We start from the raw sequence: 22,337 nt of genomic DNA, 5'->3' as shown, positions 1-22,337 counted from the left end.
GGAAGACCTGCATGGGATGACAAAAGTGTGGGAAGAAGTGGGATGAAAAGGTGGACAGTGTCTGTGAGCTGGTCATTTCACTGTAATTCTGCATCTACATGCAGAACCATTTGGTAGGTGCAACTTATTTGTCCTAGGAGAGATTAAATAAAAGAAATTAGAATATTTTTTGTTTCTGTAATTTAACTGATAGTATTTGTTATGGGCTTAAAAATTTTTTTTTAAGTATAACATACATACAGAAAATTTATTTAAATGTATAGCCCAGGAATGTTCAAAAGGGTAACCATGTCAAGAAACAACACAATCCCCCATCATACCCTTTTCCAATTCCTCCTTGTTTCTCTTATAACCACTCTTCTCATTTCTAACAGCATAGTTTAGTTTTCCTTCTTCAGTCTTTAAGGAAAATTTTGGTGTGTGTGATAAAATAAGTGATACAATAAACTAGAGAAGGGTAGAGAGAATAGCAGGAATCCACAGCTTTTCAGAAGGGAGGTGTCCAGTTGTGATTTGGGAGTGATTCTGAATAGAAAATCCTCTCAATTCTACTCACTAGAGACTCATTTAATTTTGATTTTTTTTTTTTGGAAGCAGATGCTTCCTGAATGTTTAGAGCTATAGTGTATTTGCTGATGCCCAGATGTTTTCTTTTGAACTGAGAGAATGGCAATTTTCATTTGGACGAGTAAATCTTAGGTCACCCTGGGAGAAGGCATTTTCTTGGAGTTATTGTTTTGTCATGGTGCTGGGGATTGAACCCAGAGCCTTGTGCATGCTAAGCAAGCGCTCTATCACTGAGCTGTATACCTTTTTGACAGTTGGAGGGTGGTAGGAAGACACCTTGAGCTACCTATCTGCAGTTGCGCTCAGGAAGAAAAGTGAGGCAATTTGAGCAATTTGTATTTTTATATGAAAAGACATCTTGTTTTGCATAAAATTTGAATTTTTGAAGGTGTAATATAGCCTTTGGGAGTTGAGACAATTTACTTGATTAATTTGGTCTTTAGTTTTTGTGTCAATAAAATGTGAATAATTATTGTACCTATCTCATATAATTTAAATGAGTTAATATTGAATGCATAAGAGAGTTTACCACATAATAAGCCCTATAAAGGTTTTAGCATAAAACAATAAAAATAACCTCTCTAAAACTTAGAGGTTAAAAAAATAATTCAAGACTGCCTTTAAAACCTTACTTTCATTACTACCAGTTAATTTTAAAAATAAAGTAATATATGTGAATAGTTTAAAAGTAAAAAGCACAGTTGTTCCCTGCTCCACCCCTCCCCATCCATAAGTCTTGTTCTCTCCTTTTCACTTAGTTATGTTATATACTGGGGATTGAACCCAGGAGTGATTTGCCAATGAGCTGTAACCCAGACCTTTTTATTTTTTTGAGACTGGGTCTTGCTAAGTTGGTGAGTCTGGCCTTGAACTTGTGATCCTTGTGAACTTTGTGATCCTCCCAAGCCACTGGAATTACAGGAGCGTACCACAGCACCCAGCTACCTCATTTTTCTAAAATACAGATTGCTGGGCCATATCCCTGAATTCTGATTCAGTTTATTTTAGGCAGCACACAAGAATTTGCATTTCTAACAAGTTCTTAGATGATGTAATTATGCTACTGGTTTGGGACCACACACTCTGTGAACCACCGTTGCAGTCCACAGATCTTGTTAACTCAAATGTAACAGCTTACAGATTTGACTCATTCACTGAAACCAAGAAATGAGCAGATCAGTCCTTGAATGTCTTCCTTCTGCGCACAGAAGAAACAAAATTCTTTCTTTATAGAATTATCATCTAGCCCCATCCATCTTTGCATTTCTACCACATGCACATTTCAGCATTACTGAACTTTTAGCAATTTAAAGAATGTACAGTGGTTTCTCATCACTGATTTCTGATATGCTGTTCATTCTTCCTGGATTCCTGCCCCTCATTCCTCATTTAGCTGTCTGGAGATACCTTCATTTACTTGTTTTTTTTTTGTTGTTGTTGCTGTGCTCCTGTGCTCTTAAAACTGTGTACTTATGCTTCAACTAGATAGAGATCACACTATATTTTAACTGTTGATTTCTGTTAGGTTGTTAGTGCCTGGAGAACAGGGAGTTGGGGTGTGTGTGTGTGTGTGTGTATGTGTGTGTGTGCTTTGAGAATCTAACATAGGATCTGTGTGCTAGGTAGGTGCCCTGCCTCTAATGTACCCTGACAGCCTTGGGAACTTGGTTTTTTAATATCTTGGTTATTATCGCTTCTCGGCCTTTTGGCTAAGATCAAGTGTAATATCTTGGTTATTACTGGCTTAATATGGCCTTTGACATGTAATATGAAGTAAAATAATGTTTGACAAAATCAACATAGAAGAGATTTGGAGGCCCAAAAGTTATGACTGCTTATGTAGTTTTGTTAGTTTTAATTTCAATGAGCAGTTTTGCATAAGTAGCAACGTATACTCCCTTAATACCTGTGATGCTAGCTGGATTCCTTAGGACCTAGTATTATCCAAGTGTGAGTCTGGGATTTTGGCTTAGACTTTTTTTTTTTTTTGTGGTATTGGGGATTGAATCCAGGGGGTTTCTTCCACTGAGCCACACCCCCCATCCTCTTTTATTTTATTTTGAGACAGGGTTGCCAAGACTAGCCTCAAACTTGTGATCCTCTTCCCCAGTCACTGGTGCTCCACTATGCTTAACTTTAAATTCTGTTACTCAGCAACAGCTGATCTATTTAGTATAGTCTCTCATTACACTAACAATCACACAGTTTCAAAATGAGCATTTTTGTCACTTCCATTTCTCATTACCATCTTTCAGAATCTTGCCTGTCTTTCAAGGGTCAAGTGAAATGCTACCCCTGCAATAGGCACCTCTTGATTATCCCAAAGAAAGCTTGTTCTTTTCTGAAAGCATGGTACTACTTACTGTCTGGCATGTGCTGTTTTATTTGTAATTGTTTGCGTTAATATTTTATCTTCCTTTTTATATTGCTAACTACTTTGAGGACAGTAAAAGTTTGAGCCTCAACTTGGGAAGGAATTTTAAAACTATGCTACGTGGTTACACCTTTTCCAGTAAGTAGATTAAAATCACTGGATGATGTTCAAAAAAGAAAAGAAAAAACAAGGGGTCTGTGTTACTTTTTTGTTGCTGTGACCAAAATACCTATCAAGGACACTTTAGAGGAGGAAAAGTTTATTTTGGCTCACAGTTTCAGAGGTTCAGTCCATGGTGGGCCAACTCCATTGCTCTGGGCCCAAGGTGAGGCCAAACATAACAAAAGAGCATGGTGGAAGAGTATTGCTCTATTTATGGCAGCCTAGAAGCAGAAAGAATGCAAGGGAGGAGCTGAAGGAACAAGATACAATCCCTAAGGGCATCCCCTCTTCTGCCCACCTCCTTCAGTCATACCCCACTAGCCCAGAGTTACTACCCAGCCCAGTAGTGGGACTTGAACCCAGTGGGGATTGAACCCACTTGAATACCTTCATGAAGCTGCTGCACCATATGGAAATGCTCCTCTTCAGTATTTTCTCTCTTAAACCTGTACCTTTTCCCATTTGTTATTCTAGTCAACAATATCGTCATCCACCACAGAGACCTTAAAGGTTTTGTGGTTATCTCCTCCAAACTATGGTTACCTCTTTGTTATATAGCAGCTATTGGCTTGCTACAATTGATACAACTCTCATAATCTAATCATTTTACCTCTGAACATTCCTGCATTAACACAGGAGCTTTGGGGGATCCCTCATATCCAAACCATAGCAGTTTCTGATTATATCTATATTTAAAAAATATAATCAGTAGTCATGCAGAGAGGCTGGATGGATAGAGAACAATAATAATGACAACAACATACTACTATGTATTAAAGATAAAATATTTCATTAGTGAGAAAGGAGCTCAAGGGGAGGGAATAGATGTCTTACAAGTTTATTCTCCTCCTTGGTGACAGATTAAATGGGTGTGATAGAGAATCCACAGTGATGTTGACATCTTTAATTAGAATGCTTTTGGTTACAAAAAAAGAAAACCCATCTTAAACTAGTTTAAGAAACAAAGGAGGGGCTGGGGTTATAGCTCACCAGTAGAGTGCTCGCCTCGCACATGCAAGGCCCTGGGTTCGAGCCTCAGCACCACATAAAAACAAATAAATAAATAAAAATTAAAGATATTGTGTCCAACTACAATTACAAAAAATAAATATTAAAAAAAAAAAAGAAATAAAGGAGATTTATTGACCTACAAAATAGGAAAGTTGGGGGTCAGTGTATTTCTACTATTCTTTCAGTACTACTGTCTTCTTTATAGCAAAATAGTTACAGCTTCATGATCTACATCAACAAACTGTATTTTTCCAGAAGAAGACATTGTACTGGGGCCCAGAATTCCAGTCCAGATCTTGAGTTTCATGTTGGTTGGTTTAATTTAGCTGGCTGTTAATTCTTATAAAAATTATTTGAAGCAAATGGAGCTGAAATTGGGGTCAAGTACTGTCAAACCAATAGCTGCTACATAACAAAGAGGTAACCATAGTTTGGAGGAGATAACCACAAAATCCTTTAAGGTCTCTGTGGTGGATGACGATGTTGTTGACTAGAATAATAAATGGGGAAAGGTACAGGTTTAAGAGAGAAAATGCTGAAGAGGAGCATTTCCATATGGTGGAGCAGCTTCATGAATTCATTCAAGAGGGAAGCAACTGGGCTTGTTCCAGAACCATTGGGAGAAGGAAGGATAAGATGAGGTTGATAAAGGGAGGCTGCTGTCTTTTGGGTCATGGCAAAGAGTTTGGGTTTCAAATGCAATGGAAAATCAATTAAGTGACGTGATCAGATAGACATTTTGAAAATACTATTATTGGTGTTGTATAGAAAATGAGACTGGAGCAAATGCAGGCTATTTCAGTAGAAAATAGTAGAAATAGACTGGGGTATAGGGCAGAAGAAACACAGAGACTTAGGAAGTTATTTTGTAGCTAGAGTTGACCAGTTCTTAATGATGGATTGGTTTAAGAGTTGAAGGAAATGGAAGACTTTCCTGCTTGCATTGTTTGAAAAGATATTAGTTATATGAGGAAAGTGGAGGAATAAGTTTGAGAGGAAGAACACTTTGCAAATTCAAGGTCGAAATGCCCAGTTAGATTTCTGAGAGAATATGTTAAGTAGTTGGTGTTTGGAGCTTTTGCTGAGATGAGTAAGGACTACAGATGTAAAAATTGATGCCCTTATCAGAGATTTGGTAGTAAACTATCAGAATGGGAAATAGAGATGTATGTCTCAGAATTTTAGATACCTAGAGAATGAGGTGTCCTCTATAGTTCCTGGAGTTCAGTCATATCTTGACTTGATTTTGTTAGTTGATTATAATGTTTAAATAATTTTTCCCCTGAGGTTCCTCCCACTTCTCAAGTTTTGGCAGATCTTGGGCATCCAGGTTGAAATTATAATAAAACTTAAATTCTTTTGTTCTTTTCTTTGGGAATAGTTACTGAAATTGAGTTTTATTCTTTCTCTTCTCCAGGTTGACTTTTCTGCTTACATGTACATTTTGCTGGGACCTGTGACTCATTTTTAAAAATAATTTAACTATTTTGACTGTGTGGTATCTGTGCATGTTACAAAATTTAAAAAATATAGATGGGTCTTCCTACCTTAATCCTCAGCTGACCAGTTACTTTTCCTGCAAATAATCATGGTCCATGTTCTTATGAACCATTCCCTATCAGTTCATTTAGGGTTGCGTTATATTCTTAAATAGTCGCACAGTATTCTACAATACTGGGCATATTGTAATTCATTTACCAGTTCCCCATTGTAAATTTAGGTTTTTGATGAATTTTACTATGCTAGAAACAGTTCTTCAAAAAGAAAAATCATTTAAAATAGTGTATTTACCAGAGGTATGTCAATATTAGGATGAATTTCCAGGAGTGGAACTATTGGGTCAAACAATTTAGTCATTGTAAATTTTGATAGATATTGCCAAATTGTTCTTCCTCCAAAGGTTAAACCATTGTATCTTGTCACTAGTGGTGATTAAAAATGCTTTTTCTCTGTACTCAGGCCAACATAGTGAGTTACCAACTCCTTGATCTTTGCTATTACTTTGAGAAATGAAAAGAGCATCATTGCATTATTGGAAATGCTCTTCCAGTTCATATATATAATTCATATGGTTTCCTTTAAAAACTATTTGTTTTCTAAGTGCCTGGAAAGCAATATTTAATACTGTATTTGAAGCTATATAACATAGATGTCTAATTTTCAGTGTTTTAAATCACTATATATCTTTAACTTGTAGGTTTTATCTGAGAGAACCAACATTGAACTTTGGGTTTGTGCCAACATCATTCGTCTCTTTAATGATGATAACACAATTCCCTTCATTATACGTTATCGAAAAGAACTCATTAATAACCTTGATGCTGATTCCTTGAGAGAAGTTCGACAAACCCTAGAGGAGCTACGGTAAGAAACCTGGGAAGGGATGAACCTAATGTAAGGGAATAGAGACCTGGTAAGCCAATGAGGAAAAACTGGGAGGAAGTGAATGACAGCTTATTTTAATAGTTCCAAAGTTTACTTTTCTAGAATTGAATGTGGTCCTCTTAGGACAGTCAGCTCTGTTTTACATATTTGGTTGTGTATGAGTCCCTCTGCTGGTGTGTGTTTGAATAGCTTGGGCATGAATCAGTGGAAAGGTGGTTTGTAGTTGAGTGTGCCTCAGGGTTTGATGTCATCTTCATGCATAGAAGTGATTTGCCATTTTTGCCAGCAAAAAATGGTAAAATCAGGACTGCCAGCAGGAAACTCAGAAAAGTACATTTTAGTCTAACTCTTCAACAGCTTACATAAAACTGTGCTATTAATACTACAAAGTCCCTAAATGGAGAGTTCTTTGGAAGTACAGATGGTCTCCAACCTACGATACTTTGACTTAACAGTTTTTTTGACTTTATGATGATTAAAACCATAAGCATTCAGTAGAAGCCATACTTTGAATATTTTGAATTCTAATTTTTTCCTAGGTTAGCTGTATCCTACAGTTTTTCTTGTGATCGTTTTTTTTCATTCAGCTATGTGATCACTAGAGCAAACAAGCCACACTCCACACTGCACAGTGTTGCCAATGGTTTTTGGATACAGGTATTAAAAAAATTATATAAGCTATTCAGTACTTTATTATACAGTAGGCTTTGTGTTAGATGATTTTGCCCAATTGAAAAAAGTGCTCTGAGCACATTTATGGTAGGCTAGGCTAAGTTATATTTGTTAGATTATTTGTATATTAAATGCATGTTTGATTTATAATATTTTCAATTTATAATGGGCTTATTGAGCCATAATCTCATTGTAAGTCAAGGATCATTTCTATAGTGTTTGGTAGGAAGTATATTTTTCCATTCTTTTTAAAGATAAGGATAGTTTAATTTTAGTGGATTGTAATTTTTCTATGATTGTAGAATGGAAAGTACCTTTTAAAAAGTGGATAATTTAATAACTTCAATATGAGTAATAAGTATATAAGAGTGACCATATTACTTACAATGGTTTATTAAAACACTGTATATCATTTTGTGCATTTATTGCATGTTTGTTACAGGAATGTGTGATGTGTATATTCTTCAGGTCTACAGCAAGGATCTGATTAAAATTGGATATAATTCTTCTTTCAAGCCATTTTAAAAAGTACTAATGGTTACTTGTAAAATTATCCTGATAAGCTTTCTGTGATGTATGGGGAATTTGTATTTCACCAACTTTACTACTTTTGTTGATGTTCTTTTACTACCAGGACAATTAAAGTGTTAGTGTCTAGTAAATTATATTTCCTTGAGAGGCAGAATAAATTAGCCAATTCAGAAGCATAAATGAGTTGCCAAACAGATGGTCTTAGATGTAGATCTTCCAGCCTGGATAGTATAATCAAGCATCAGGGGATAAGAAGTAGAGATTACTGGCTGGGATTGTGGCTCAGTGGTAGAGCACTTGCCTTGAATGCGTGGGTTTGATTCTCAGCACCACATAAATAAATAAAATAAAGGTATTGTGTCTATCTACAACTAAACATTAAAAAAAAAAAAAGACTTAGGGATCCCAAGTCTTGTCTCTGAGGGGAGCCCTTAATTATCTCCTGGGAATCACGACATGCAGAGTTGACTGCCCAGTTTGCTGGAGTTTCCTGTATGTGAAAAGAAACTGCTAATCTAGAATTTTATGTAAGGAGTTTCTGGACCAAACAAACTGTCTACAGGCCAGTAATTTGCAAATTCTAAGTAAGCTTTCTGCTTGGTTGAAAGCAAGGTAGTAAAGAAAGCCTGAGGATTTGGGGACAGTGTCACACAAGAATGGTTTGCTTAAAGTTAAAGGTATTCTAACAATATTTTGTAGTATAGGACAAAAAGAAACTTTATGTCAAGATTATTATTAATGTTTTCTTTTTCTATAAAAAGCCCTTCTGCAAAAGAGTTTCATTATTTGGGTTTCTGTTAATGGAGGAATACATTAACTATTACTAAAGGAATATTCCTTGACATAAGTGGAAACATTGAGGCTTAGAAGATCTTTTTCCATTACATTTCTTTTTTGGTAATGAGACATATGATCTCTACTTTTTCTTAAGCTCTGCATTTTCTTTTATTTTTTATTTACACACTCTCTCTCTCTCAATATAAATATATAAATATATATTTATATTGAGAGCACTCTCTCTCTCTCAATATAAATATATAAATATATATTTATATTGAGAGAGAGAGATATATACCATGTATGTATGATATGTCCAAATACATATCATACAAACATGGAGTATAACTTCCCATTCTTGTGGTTGTACATGATGTGGAATTACACTTGTTATGTATTCATATGTGAATATACGAACGTTATGTCTGGTTTGTTCTACTGTTTTTTGCATCCCCATACATGCGCCCCCCGACCCCCAATCCAGTGACATGCTCCCTCCATCTGCATATCAGAGAGAACATTTGGCTTTTGTTTTTTTTTTGGAATTGGCTTATTTCACTTAGCATGACAGTCTCCATTTCCATGTATTTACTGGGAAATGCCATAATTTCATTCTTCTTTGTGGCTGACTAATATTCCATTGTGTGTATGTACCACATTTTCTTTATCCATTCATCTTTGTAGGTACCTAGGTTGGTTCCATAGCTAAAAGCTATTGTGAATTGAGCTGCTATGAATGTTGATGTGGCTGTGTCACTATAGCACGCTGATCTTGAGTCCTTTGGGTATATGCTAAGGAGTGGGATAACTGGGTCAAGTGGTGGTTCCATCCCAAGTTTTCTGAGGAATCTCCAGACTTAAGCTCAGCATGTTCTATAACTAGAATATTAATTTTCAATCCATTAAATGTTACCTGTATATGAAAAGTGAAACCAATAATTCATCCCATTTAAAAAATAAAATGGAAAACATAAGGGCACAGTTTATGTGGTAAAGGAAAATATTGTTTCATGAAACATTGTTTCAGTTATGTGTGTGTATGTGTGTTTGTGAATATAAAATTAGTTGTGAGTTAAAATATATTAGTATGGATGGCTGTTAGAAAGGGAATTAAGTAATATACCTCTGGATAGTAAGGAAAGTCTCCTGAATTTTTTTTCCTTTTCCTTATATGCAGGCCATTAGAATATTAGCCTTTTGTCAAAATGACCCTGATAGCGAATGGCTTGGGTTACCAGGATTATAAAAGATGTAAAAGTTGTAAATTAAAATTTCATAGTTCACATTTTTTCCTTTAATTGACAATCTTCTTCAATATTTTTCTTAATATAAATAGATTTAATTTTTTTTCTATCAATTCTTTGTAATCATTATTGTTAACTTTTACCCATCACTCTAGTAATACCCTTATTAAACAGAACCTATAAATAGGAAAAGGGAATGAAATAGGGTGAGATCCATTATATATAGGAAGAGAATTGTATATTCACAGAGAAAAACCATTGTAAAGTGGGGAAAACTACTATACACTTCCCTTCCCCTTATTTGTAAATTGATTCCTGTATGTTGATTCCTGGAATCAGCATTTTTACATGAAATCCTGTTTCTTTTTAGTGGAGAATGGTATTAGAAACCAGTTGTGGGTGCTAGGTGTGCCCATCTTGAGTAATGATACTCCCATAGCAGTGAGCACACCTAATACCCATAACTTGGTTTCTAAGTGCCATTCTTCTGATTCCAGGGCTGGGACAGAGAATGTAAAGGATGAGCCTGGAATATCTTGTAGCAGAGAATAAGAATAACTTGGGGTTCAAACAATGGTGGAGACATGTCAGAAGGATACAGCAGCAAGCTTGAAGGGGTTATGTCTGGTCACATTGGGGGCAATATGACCATTAAAATAAATGATAGCAATGGATTATTACAACTAAATAAAAAAGAAACCACAAATTTAGAGTAATATAAATGAATCTGTGCGTAAATTGAAACCTTAATCTGGAATGTGATAATTACATAGTCTCAAAGCACCTCTACACAAAACATTAATTACAGAGGGAATAAAGAGTACCTGTATTGTGGAGAAACCTACAGACATCAGATAATATAAGGATCAAAATTAATTAGTAATGGGACAAATCAAATTACTTGCCACCTAATGGGTTGTGGTAAAAGACCAGAGTCACTTCTAAGCTGTTCCTGCAAGGAGACACCAGTGGAGTTTAACTATATGGAAACATCAGAAAAACCTAAACTTTGGGACTTCACACAGAATAACTTGCCTATAGCATTTAAAAGTATTAAGGCCTTGATTTTGAAGGAAACGAGATACGTGGAACTTGTAATTCTGAAGTGAATATACTACAAAAGACTATTATTACGGTACTAGGGATTGAACCCATGAGTACTCTACCAGTGAGTGATATCACTAGCCCTTGTTATTTTTTTTCATTTTGAGATAGGGTCTTGCTAAGTTGTTGAGGCTGGCCTTGAACTTGCAATCCTCCTGCATCAGTCTCCTGAGTAGATGGGATTTCAGGTGTATACCACTGCACCCTATCAAAGACACTGTTCAAACAGTTGATGAAACTTGGATAAGGCCTCAGGTCTGAGTATTAGATGATGATAATGCATCATTATTAATTATTTGGTGTTAAAGATCATTTTGTGATTTTGTAGATTTTTTTTTTTTTTTATAGGAAATAACACACTAAAATGTGTGTGGGGGCAGTATTATTCTCAAATGAATCAGAGGAAAAAGGATTCCTTTTCCTTTATCTGCAACTTTTTGAGATAGGCTCAAAAAGAAAGTCTTAATGTATAGGTCTTGTATATTACAAAAGTTTTTATTTTCAGGGCTGTTGCAAAGAAGGTTCATAGTACAATCCAGAAAATTAAGAAGGAAGGGAAGATGTCTGAATGCTTACTAAAAGCCTTGCTGAACTGTAAAACTTTTGAAGAACTAGAACACGTGGTAAGGAACTCTTTTTATCTTTTAATGTAATGCCTGAATATATTATGATTTGGGTCTTTTTATAATTGAAGACCAAGACATAAAAAGCTAAAGTTATTAGCCACCATTACTTAATTCCTCAAAATACTTATCCTTTGTTCAATAAATACTTATTGAATACTTTTTTTGTGTTAGGCACTGGGTTTACAAATATGGGTAATATGCAGTCCTTACTCCCAAGGAATTCCCCATCAAGTGAAAGAAGAGTAGGTTAATAATGTGAAGCTTAAGGGAGAGGGCTAAACTGGAGACCTAGATATGAGTGTCTTTACGTATAGTTGGCCCTTCGGTTATTTATTTGTGTGTTCCACATCCATGTGTTCAACCAATGTTGGTCAAAAATATTTGAAAAATGTTGTATTTGTATTGAACATGTATGGACTTTTTTGTTAGTATTCCCAAAGCTATACAATATAACAACTATTTACATATGTCTACATTGTTTTAGATGGTCTAAGTAATCTAGAGATGATTTAAAGTATACAGGATGATATGCATAGATTATATGCAAATGCCATACCATTTTATATAATAGACCTGAGCATGATCAGGTTTTGGTATCCAGGAGGAAGGGAAGGGCATGCCGGTGCTGGGAGCCATTAGCCAAGTAGGTATGACAATTTCCTTGCCAGCGTACCCCATGTTGCTGACATGTTGCAGCGACATTGAACGTAGGTGACCTTGCTCAAGGACCAAGGCAGATTAGGGTGTTACCGGTTTTAAGATAATCGTGTTTAGGGCGTTCCCAGTTTAGGTTCCAGGTTTAAGGTTTAAGATTATTCCTGCTGGGAATAGGGCGTATCCTGCTGCCTGAGTTCCCCTTGAGTTCTCACGGGATTCAGACAATATATTTTGGAGATAGAAGCCCAGTGGAGGTGGATTTGGGCAGAGAAGGTGGATTTCCCCAGAACGTGATTGTAGACGGCTGGTGTGAGTTCGGGAATAAAGAGTTGCTGTTTGAATCTACAAGCTGTGTGGTGGCTCGTGATTGTGTGCCCAGCCAGACTGCGGCATGCCGGAAACCAGTCTCCCATGGATAACTATAGGAGGGTTGTGTTAGAAACTATGAGAGTGGAAGAACTTATTTAAGTGGGTAGGCAGGTCAGAATGAGCCACTGGGCAACATCAGCTTAAAGTGAGGAGGGGAGAACCTAGAGAGACATGGAAAAAATGGTTAGAGAATTATGGGGACAATCCAGAGTTGATGGTACATGGACGGTAGGTAGGGAAGAGAGTTTTAGAATGAGGGAAACAATCACTAAGTAAGTGGAGGAGGTTTGGTGAGATAAAACTGAAAACTGCATATACTTAGGGGTTCTTCATAGATTTTTGTGATACCGCTTTCAGTAAGGTGTTTCTTTTCTAGAAGCCAGATGGTGGCGGGTTGAGGAATGAATGTGATTAAGTAGAAGTATCCTAAGCAGACAAGTTTTAGAGTAGCTTGCTTGAGTTGAGAAGAGGACCTTGCAGTCAGGTGGTTTTTAAGATAAGTAAACAAATAACTAATTAAGCATACTTAAAAGTATAAAGAATAGGATAAGGCATACACCATCTTCATAAGTATTAGTTAATTAATACAAATTTATGTCTGAAGGAAGGGGAAAGGTTTAAGAAAAGGATATCTTCAGAATTCTTAGTGTGTCCTCTATTTTGCATCTTAGTTTTTTTAACTTTTGCTTTTTAAAACTGAATCCTAAGTGTTTTATGTCCCCCCCCCCCCTTTTTTTTCCTAGTCTGCTCCCTATAAAACTGGGAGCAAAGGCACCAAAGCCCAAAGAGCAAAGCAGCTGGGATTAGAAAGAGCAGCCTGGACCCTGTTGGAGAAGCCAGGGGAGCTTAATCTGCTGTCTTACATTAGACCTGATGTTAAAGGTACCAGCTTTACTTAAAGAGTTCAGCCCTGTTTCCTTCCTTCCTTCCTTTCTTTTTTTTTCTTACTTCAAACTTTATGCTAACAAGTGCTGTCATTAAGTAATGACCATACAAAGGAATATTATAGCATATAAATACTAAGTGATTCTAATGAAACAGATCCTGGTAGACCTGTTGCTTAGTCATTCACCTTTCCTCTTTTGATAAAGTACCTGTTCTAGTCTTTTGCCCATTTTTCTTTTATGTTGTTTCTCTTTTTCTTATGAATATGTACATATTTTTTAGGTATTCTTTGTTACATAATGTATGTTGTAATCTTTTCAAAAAAAGATGACTTTCTTTATGTCATCTCTTGGTAAATATAAGGTATTAGTTTATTACTTTTAAAAAATATTTATTTATTTTTTAGTTGTAGTTGGACACAATACCTTCATTTCACTTATCTATTTTTTAATGTGGTGCTGAGGATTGAACCCATGGTCCTGCATGTGAGAGATGAGTGTTCTACCGCTGAGCCACAACCCCAACCCCTATTATTATTACTTTTTAATAAGTGCTTTCTTCCCCTTTTTAAAGAAATCTCTTCATACCCTGAAGTTATAAAGATTCTCTTACGTTGTTTTTTAAAGCTTTTATACTGTTTCTAAAAATTTGTTTAATTATACAACCCAGACCTCCTCTTTATAAAGACTTTCAACACTTCTGACATGCATGAAGTATAAATTAAAGCCACACTCCTATACTTTCTAAGAGGTAAAGTATCTTTTTCTAAATTTACATCCCAGGAGATCTTCCTGTCCATTGTGTGTGAGAGAAAACGAGAAGGAGGGAGTAAAGGAGAGAGAGATTTTGAAGGAAAATTCAAAGAAACTAGTTGATTCATGTCAAGGTTCTCTGGTTTTATTGTCAAAATGAGCCCAAGAGTGAGAACTTTCTGAATAAGAATTACTTTTTATCAGGATTGCTTTTTCGATTGAGTGGGAGATTGATATTCTTTTAAAAAAATGTTTATGTTTTTAAAACTTTTTTTGTGTATGAGGTATACAATGTGATCTTTTTTTTGTTTGCTTTATGGTACTAGAGATTGATCCCAGGGGCACTCTTCAACTGAGCTCTATCCCAGTCCTTTTTAAAAATTTTGGGACAGGGTCTTAATTATTTGAAGGCTGACTTTGAACTTGTGATTCTCCTTCTACAACCTCCCAAGTTGCTGGGATTTCAGGTGTTTGCCACCGTGCTTGTCTCCAAGATGTTTTGATATTTATACACAAACATATTTGTGAGTGTGTGTGTGTGTATGTGTGTGTGTGTGTGTGTGTATGTATGTACATAAATGACTACTATAGTAAAACAGTACTGTGCTTGATAATCAAATTAATATATTCATTATTTCACAGTTGCCTTTTTTATTCTTTTGTAGTAAGGGCACCTAAAGATTATTCTCTTAGTAAATTTCCAGTACATAATATTGTTAACTAATTTTCATTTTTAATTCACTGGATCTCAAGGTTTAGTCAGCCTACCTTATTTGAAATAATTGCAGCTTTGAGCTGTATGTCTCTGTCTCCATTGTAGTTTCTTCAGCCTTCTGTTGATTCTTTAGAATGGGAGACATAAATGTCTGTAGGGGGCAGCCTCTGATAACAAAATTCACACTTTGTACTTAACTGTAGAGAATAATAGCATACCATAACTCATTTTTAGATTTAAATAATCCAGAAATTGTAGATTTGTGTGTGTCTGTAAAATACAAATATTGTTCATACAAACTCATCTTAATATCTTTTGGAAAAGACAACAATGAAAAGGAAAAGCAAAATAGTAATATTTGAATTTAGAGATGGTTTGAAATAAGTAACATTCACATGTTTTAATTTTTTAATGTGTATTTAAAGTTAAAATTTCAAATGGTTGCAATATTTAATATTTTAATAATAGCTGAGATTGAATAGCCAAACCTTAAGGTTAATCACAGTGGAAACTGTGCCCATCATGGAATGTTTTATTAGAATGGAATGTTGGAGCTTTTGGTATGTTAGATGCACACAGATTTTTTTCCCAATGATTAATTTCTTTTCCTTCTTCTTCCCACCCCCTTTGGACTAAAGATCTCCTTAGTTCTCACACATACTGAGTTCCTATTGGGTAGGTTTTTAATAACTATGTCTCTTGATTGTCATATGTGGTGTAGCTCCTGGAATACATGATGATGGATAACAGGTAGTGATACTTCTATCACGTGGATGAATAGCTCAGAGCCAACACAAGTAGTACTTGCAAACATATCAAGACTTTGTTTGCTTTATTCTTTTATCCTGATCGTAAATGTAGAAGCATTATAATTAATTCTAAATAAGCCAGGTACTGCTTTTAAAAGTTTGAAATGTTTTTTCCTGTCTCACTGCCCCTTCACTGTTTTTCCTGTGCATATACACACGATCATTTTTAATTACTATTTTTCTAAAGTATTTTCATTATTCCTCAAGAAATATTTAAGAAACTGGATATTTCAGATTTTTTTTCCCAGTGGAAGACACTTGTTGCTTGCTACAGACTAACAGAATTTGGTTTGAATCACAGCTATTCTATACAGCAGATGGACTGTGTCCTAGGAGATCCATACTGTACTCAAGGAGTAGCTGATTGTTTTGTTGAATGTAAGAGGAGGTTGCCTAAGTGTAGTAAGAGAGAAATGAAATGTTGACTTTTCAGTTTTTTCTATATATATGTTTTTTAGTTGTAGATGGAGACAACATGTTTATTTTGTTTATTTATTTATTTTTATGTGATGCTGGGGGTCAAACCCAGTGCTTTTTACACATGCAAGGCAAGTGCTCTACCGCTGAGTCACAACCCCAGCCCCTAGGACTTTTCAGTTTTTGTTTCAGGTGTGGAGATCTGGAGAGTCTCTGGCTAGAAAGATTACATTGTAAGACAATGGATAGTATTTTCTGATTCTATGGACTTAATTTCCTCCTGTTTTCACTGAAAGACTGAAGTTTAGGAACTCCTGTTGTCTTTGGCTATATTATGCACCTCTAAAATCAATTCTCTTTGACTGAAGAAGGAATTTTTCAAAACACACAAGACTCATTTTTTTCAATTATTCTCTGGGATGAGAGTGGTATGTGATATGAAAGATCTTCCCAAATGATTCTGATAATTTCTGCCTCCCACTGAGAACCACTGCTGTAGAGCTAGCTCAAGGTACCTCCCTAACAGTGGTTTTTAAAAGTCTAATGAGTTTCAGAATCATTTGGGATGCTCTGTGAAACAATACAATCCCATAGTTTGAGGATGTGTGTGTGTGTGTGTGTGTGTGTGTGTGTGCGCGCGCGCGCGCGCGCGCATACATGCCAGGTATTGAACCTAGAGCTTTGTGCATACTAACAGGTACTCTACCACTGGATAACACCCCAATCTGAAATCTGTATATTTAACAAGTACCTAGTATAGTTTCATTTTCAGGTCTTCAGACTATTTCACAAACCATTGTACTAGAGCTCTAATGTAATTTTAATTATGAAAGGTTCAGTAACTACATAAGGTTCTCTAACTGTATTCCCCCAATGTGATGGGGCCTTTTTTTTTTTTTTTTTTAAATGTTTTTTAGTTGTTGATAGACCTTTATTTATTTATACGCGGTGCTGAGAATTGATCCCAGTACCTCACACATGCCAGGCAGGTGCGCTACCGCTGGCCACCTTTCAAAGGCTCTTTTTATAGCAACATGTATAATTTTTTCTTTCTATTCTATACATCATTGTAGATTCCATCTTTACTCATTACCATGATGTTCTCATAAGACTTTTGTGTAATGACCTTCAAGGTGATTTGAGTATCCTAGAAGTAGTGCATAGAGAATAACTATAGAGATGATAACCACAGAGAATAATTATTCTCTGTGCACTAGGTGAAGGCTGATGTAGGGAGATAGCTAACACAGGAGCAAACATTTATTGAGTGCTTACTATGTTAGAGCTGTTCTAAGTCTTTTACATATAGTCTTCCACCTTGTAAAGTTAATTTGTTTCTGAAATTTTCTTCATAGAGAAATTCTCTTCAAATGGAAATAGAATTTCTATTAATTTCCACAGTAAAATTTCTCTTTGAATTTCTTTAAACACAATGACTTCAGTAGTTACAATTAACTGCTATCACAGCTACATTAACTATCATAACAATAACAATAAGGCATTTTGCTTTTTTATTAATTAGGTCATAGTAAGTCTGTTTTTCTGTTCTCTTTGGCTTTTATGCCTCTTCCTCATTAAAACTGTGCCCACAGAAAAACATACATGAACAACGGACTCAGTGCTGTGTAATTTAAGCTTTTGTGTAAAACAACATCACCAAAACACTTTTAATGCAAATAAAACAATAAAGACAAAGGAAATGAAGGAAGGCAATGCAAATGACATTTGTCTATATAGTTTGATTTCACAGGGGCCATGATAAATAAGAGTGAGTTCTGTAAATTAGCAAATCTAAAGCACTTGGAGAGAACATAGTGCATCACTGAGAGACAATTTTATTTTGAAGATGAATATTTGCACTATAGCTTTTGTTTTATGTTTGTGAGATTTAAGAAATTCAGCTGGGTCATTGAAAATGTAAATAAATGTTTTATAATCCAAAATAGGAGTAGTAATAAAATTGCTTGTAAGGAGAGTTTTTGTAACAATTGAAAAAATTATGAACCTTGGGAGATGACTCTTACTACATATTTACCATCTCATTTAATTTTTGCAACTACTTTATGAAAGCATTACTATTATTTTTATAGAAAACTTGAGGTACAGAAGTTAAGGAACTTTCCCAGGGTTCCACAATTAGTATTAGAACCAGGAGCAGATCAGGCAGCTGTCTCCAAACCTGCCTTTTTACTAGTAGGCAATATATTATGGGAAGGTCCTACATTATTGCTTCTGGAGGCTCTCTTTTGTTGCATATGGAAGCTAGTCATTGTTATGATATCTTTCTGTCTTAAGTTTGTTAAGTTAAAATTTTATTTCGACTAGGATTTAAAATAATGTGGTAATTACAAGCATTAAAAGCAATCTTTATACTTTGTGTTTTTGTTCTCCCTCTTACCCTTCACCTAAAGGGCTGTCAGCACTCCAGGATATTGAAACAGGAGTGCAGCATATTTTAGCAGACATGATTGCTAAAGACAAAGACACGCTTGATTTCATTCGGAAATTGTGAGTAACTCTTTCATAGAGTTTTCTGCTTTGTGGGCTTTTGTTGTTAAGGGTCACATGGTTACTGCTAACACCGGTGTTCATTAAAAACTGTCTTCAGACTTTTTTTCCCCTAGTATCAGATCACTTTTTTCAAACAACAGAACCTTAATATATAGAACAGATAAAAGAAAAGATGTTTTAATTGAATTATGGTCAGGGAGCCTGGAACTCTATCTAATCATCTTGTTAAACCCAGGCACCTCAATGGAGAGCTCTGATGAACACAGTTTAGAAACCACTGCATTTACATAACATCTACTAGAGATTTATGCTTATTTAGATTTATGCTTATTTCTTAAACATGTTAATTGTGATGTACAGGTTTAATTTTATAATAGTTAATTTATGGAGTTTATTGGCAATTGCGTTATCTTCAGAATGTGTGATATGAGATATGGATAAAAGCACTGATCTTAAAATGAATTTTGGCTTCTGGGGAGAGCAGCTTATCTATCCATTGCATCACAATCTGCATTTATGAGATTAAAACTCTTTGCTAGACCTATTTGAGCTCATGGATTTTATGCCTCATTTTAAAAAAAGGCATTACTTTAAAAAGAGTTTTTTTAAATAAAGTTTATTTTCTTCCTACATTAGTAATACATACCAATTGCATAAAGTATAAAAGTTTACCTAGTAAATAGAATTTTACACATATGGAATAATGTATATGATAAATTAAAATAGAAATTCAAGCATAATCCTATAATATAAACAAATTCCTATATTTTTATACAAGAGACATAGAAAATATTTATAAAGCACATAAAAATGTTCACTCCTTAGAAGACAGAGGATTCCAAGAGATGGGATATCATGTGGGGTAGCTGTCAGTAAAAAGGAACATATACTTTTTTTAATAGTTCTATGTTACTTTTAGATTTTATAAATGACCATCTTTTGCTTTTCTAATTTTAACAATTTAAAAAGTCAACAAGTACAGATAAGCAAAAATAATTTTTAGCCACATACTCAGTTACCATTCTTAACTACTGTTGCAGATTTCTAAGAGTGCTTACTCACAGTATACTTTTCTATGCATATTCACTAATATACTAGGATAGATTGTATTGCATGAAAATTAAACCTTTAAAAAATTAACAGGATTGTATGAACATCTTTTTATGTTTATGAAAATATTTCTGAAGCTTTAATGCATCAGCTTGGGGATTATAACACAAAAATTGTATAATGGGTAGATAATGCAACCCTAAACAGTTTAGATTTAATCCAAACAACTCTGACTTTAGACATCAAGGGAAAATATATGTATTTCTCCTAACTGAATTGGCTAGATAATTGTTCTCAAGTCTTTGCTTCATGGAAATTTTTTAGATGTAAGATGCTAATTTATTTCATTTAAAAATATATCAGTAGTTGTATGAAAAGAAGACATATCTGGCAACTCCGATTTTTTTTAAATTTTTTTATTCTAATTTGTTATGTATGACAGTAGAATGCATTGCAGTTCATATTACACATATAGAGCACAATTTTTCATATCTCTGGTTGTATACAAAGTATATTCACACCATTCGTGTCTTCATTCATGTATTTTGGATAATGATGTCCATCTCATCCCTCCACCAATTTCTAACTGCATGCCCCCTCCCTTCCCTCCTACTCCTTTGCCCTATCTAGAGTTCGTCTGTTCCTCCCATGTTCCCCCTCCCTACCCCAGTATGCATCAGCCTACTTATATCAGAGAAAACATTTGGCATTTGGTTTCTTGGGATTGGCTAATTTCACTTAGCATTATCTTCTCCAACTCCATCCATTTACCTGCAAATGCCATGATTTTATTCTCTTTTATTACTGAGTAATATTCTATCGTGTGTTTATACTACATTTTTTTTTTATCCATTCATCTACTGAAGGGCATGTAGGTTGGTTCCATAGTTTAGCTATTGTGAATTGTGCTACTATAAACATTGATGTGGCTGTGTCCCTGTAGTATGCTGTTTTTAAGTCATTTGGATATAGACCAAGGAGAGGAATAGCTGTGGTGGTTTCATTTCTAGTTTTCCAAGGAATCTCCATACTGCTTTCCATATTGGCTGTCCCAATTTGCAGTCCCACCAGCAATGTATGAGTATGCCTTAAAAAGGCATTACTTTAAAACTGTAGTTAATTTTTTTTGTTTAGTTGTTGATGCATCTGTATTTGTTTATTTAAAAAAAATTTTTTACATAATGTTTTTTAGTTGTCAAAGTTATTTATTTATATGTGGTGCTGAGTATTGAACCCAGTGCCTCACATATGCTAGGGAAGTGCTCTACCATTGAGCCACAACCCGAGCCCGATGCATCTTTATTTTATTTATTTATTTTTTTAATGTGGTGCTGAGAATTGAACCCAGGGCCTCACATGTGCTAGGCAAGCGCTCCACCACTGAGCTACAAACCCAGCCCATAAAACCTTATTTTTATGTACCCTGTTGTTATTTTTCTGCTATCTATCAAAAGAAATGGTAGGTTTCTGCCAGAGATTTGCTTTTGCTCTATGTCCTTCCATACCTCCAGCTATATGACTTTGCGGAGAGAGGAAAGGGGATGAACCAGTTGATTGCTGTTGCATTAGGGGTTTTGTTAATTCAAGGAAGAGAACTTTTCTGTATTCTCAGTGGTCCTAGCAGGAATGGGTTGAAGTAGGAAAAGTGATTAGATTAACTGTTTTGGGTGTGTGTGAGTAATTATGCAACTGAAATTTGTCTCGGTTTTATAAATTATTATAGGAAGCTATTCTGGTACATCCTTTTGTTTCTTTCTTTTTTTTTTTTTTTTAGCTTTTAATTGACTGTGACTGCCTAATTCAGTGGTTAGAGAAGGATGATATTTAGACTATAGTTATTAGTCTGATTCCTATGATAGTTTTGGTCTCTTGCGTAACTGAATGGTATTTGAACTCATTTAGGCATATTGGGTTGATACATAAACAGTTCTGTAGGATATATGTTAGCATGGTAGGCAAAATGTCCTTATGATGGGTTAATAATACTATTGTTTTCATAATTGGGCATCATTAAACACATTGCACTTGGTAATGGCTTAATTTTTTTGCTATCCTTATTTCCATATAACTTATTTTTGTTCTACTGAGGTACTTATTAGTTGGATACATGCTTATAATTCTGGCAACTTGGGAGGCTGAGGCAGGAGGATCACAAGTTTGAGGCTAGCCCCAGCAACTTAGCAAGACTGTCTCAAAATAAATAATAAAAATGGCCAGCAATGTAATTTAGTGGTATAGCACCCTGGGTTCAATCCCAGTACCTAACTAAGTAAATAAAATATTAATTTTTTTTGAACATTTGTGTATCTGAGCAGGTGCCAAAATAGATACATTTGTATCCAGTCATCTCTGGCAAAAGTGTCCTCAAAAAAGGTAAATGAGAAAGACGTTGATAAGTTTCAGCTCTACCAGAACTTTTCATGTAACATAAGAAACATCCAGCATCATCAGGTGAGTAAGGAACTACTTGTATGTTCTGATGCCAGTAGTAATGATAGTGCTCTATACTTGCCTGCTGCTTTACTTACCTAAGAATTTAAAGAATTTTATGTCATCTGGTTTCTTTTTTCTTCATACACATTTCTTATAAAATATTATATTTTCCTAATTTCACAAATGGGAAACTAAAGACCTTGAGAAGTTAGTGACACTGGGAATTTTTAGCAGAGCCAACAGTATAACAACTTAGGTCTCTTGCTTCTGCCTGGTGATCTTTCAT

The 22,337-nt window shown here is 35.1% G+C and overlaps 1 protein-coding gene and 1 non-coding gene across 3 annotated transcripts in view; both read left to right on the top strand.

The window, feature by feature from the left end:
* The window catches only part of Srbd1 (S1 RNA binding domain 1), a 226,249-nt gene that overhangs the window by 18,844 nt on the left and 185,068 nt on the right, over window positions 1-22,337 (top strand). For both annotated transcript variants that reach the window (XM_027934616.2, XM_071601541.1), the window contains 5 exons: window positions 6,312-6,478; window positions 11,333-11,450; window positions 13,223-13,361; window positions 18,469-18,565; window positions 21,934-22,069. In XM_027934616.2, coding sequence (XP_027790417.2) covers window positions 6,312-6,478; window positions 11,333-11,450; window positions 13,223-13,361; window positions 18,469-18,565; window positions 21,934-22,069 — 657 coding nt within the window. The remainder of the gene's footprint in view (window positions 1-6,311; window positions 6,479-11,332; window positions 11,451-13,222; window positions 13,362-18,468; window positions 18,566-21,933; window positions 22,070-22,337) is intronic.
* On the top strand, window positions 2,257-2,444 carry LOC114092086 (U2 spliceosomal RNA). Its single transcript, XR_003582623.1, has one exon. It is a non-coding gene; the product is annotated as a U2 spliceosomal RNA (small nuclear RNA).

The sequence above is a fragment of the Marmota flaviventris genome, chromosome 14, assembly GCF_047511675.1.
Source record: "Marmota flaviventris isolate mMarFla1 chromosome 14, mMarFla1.hap1, whole genome shotgun sequence".
NCBI classification, from domain to species: domain Eukaryota; kingdom Metazoa; phylum Chordata; class Mammalia; order Rodentia; family Sciuridae; genus Marmota; species Marmota flaviventris.
This window is presented reverse-complemented; position numbering and strand designations above follow the sequence as displayed.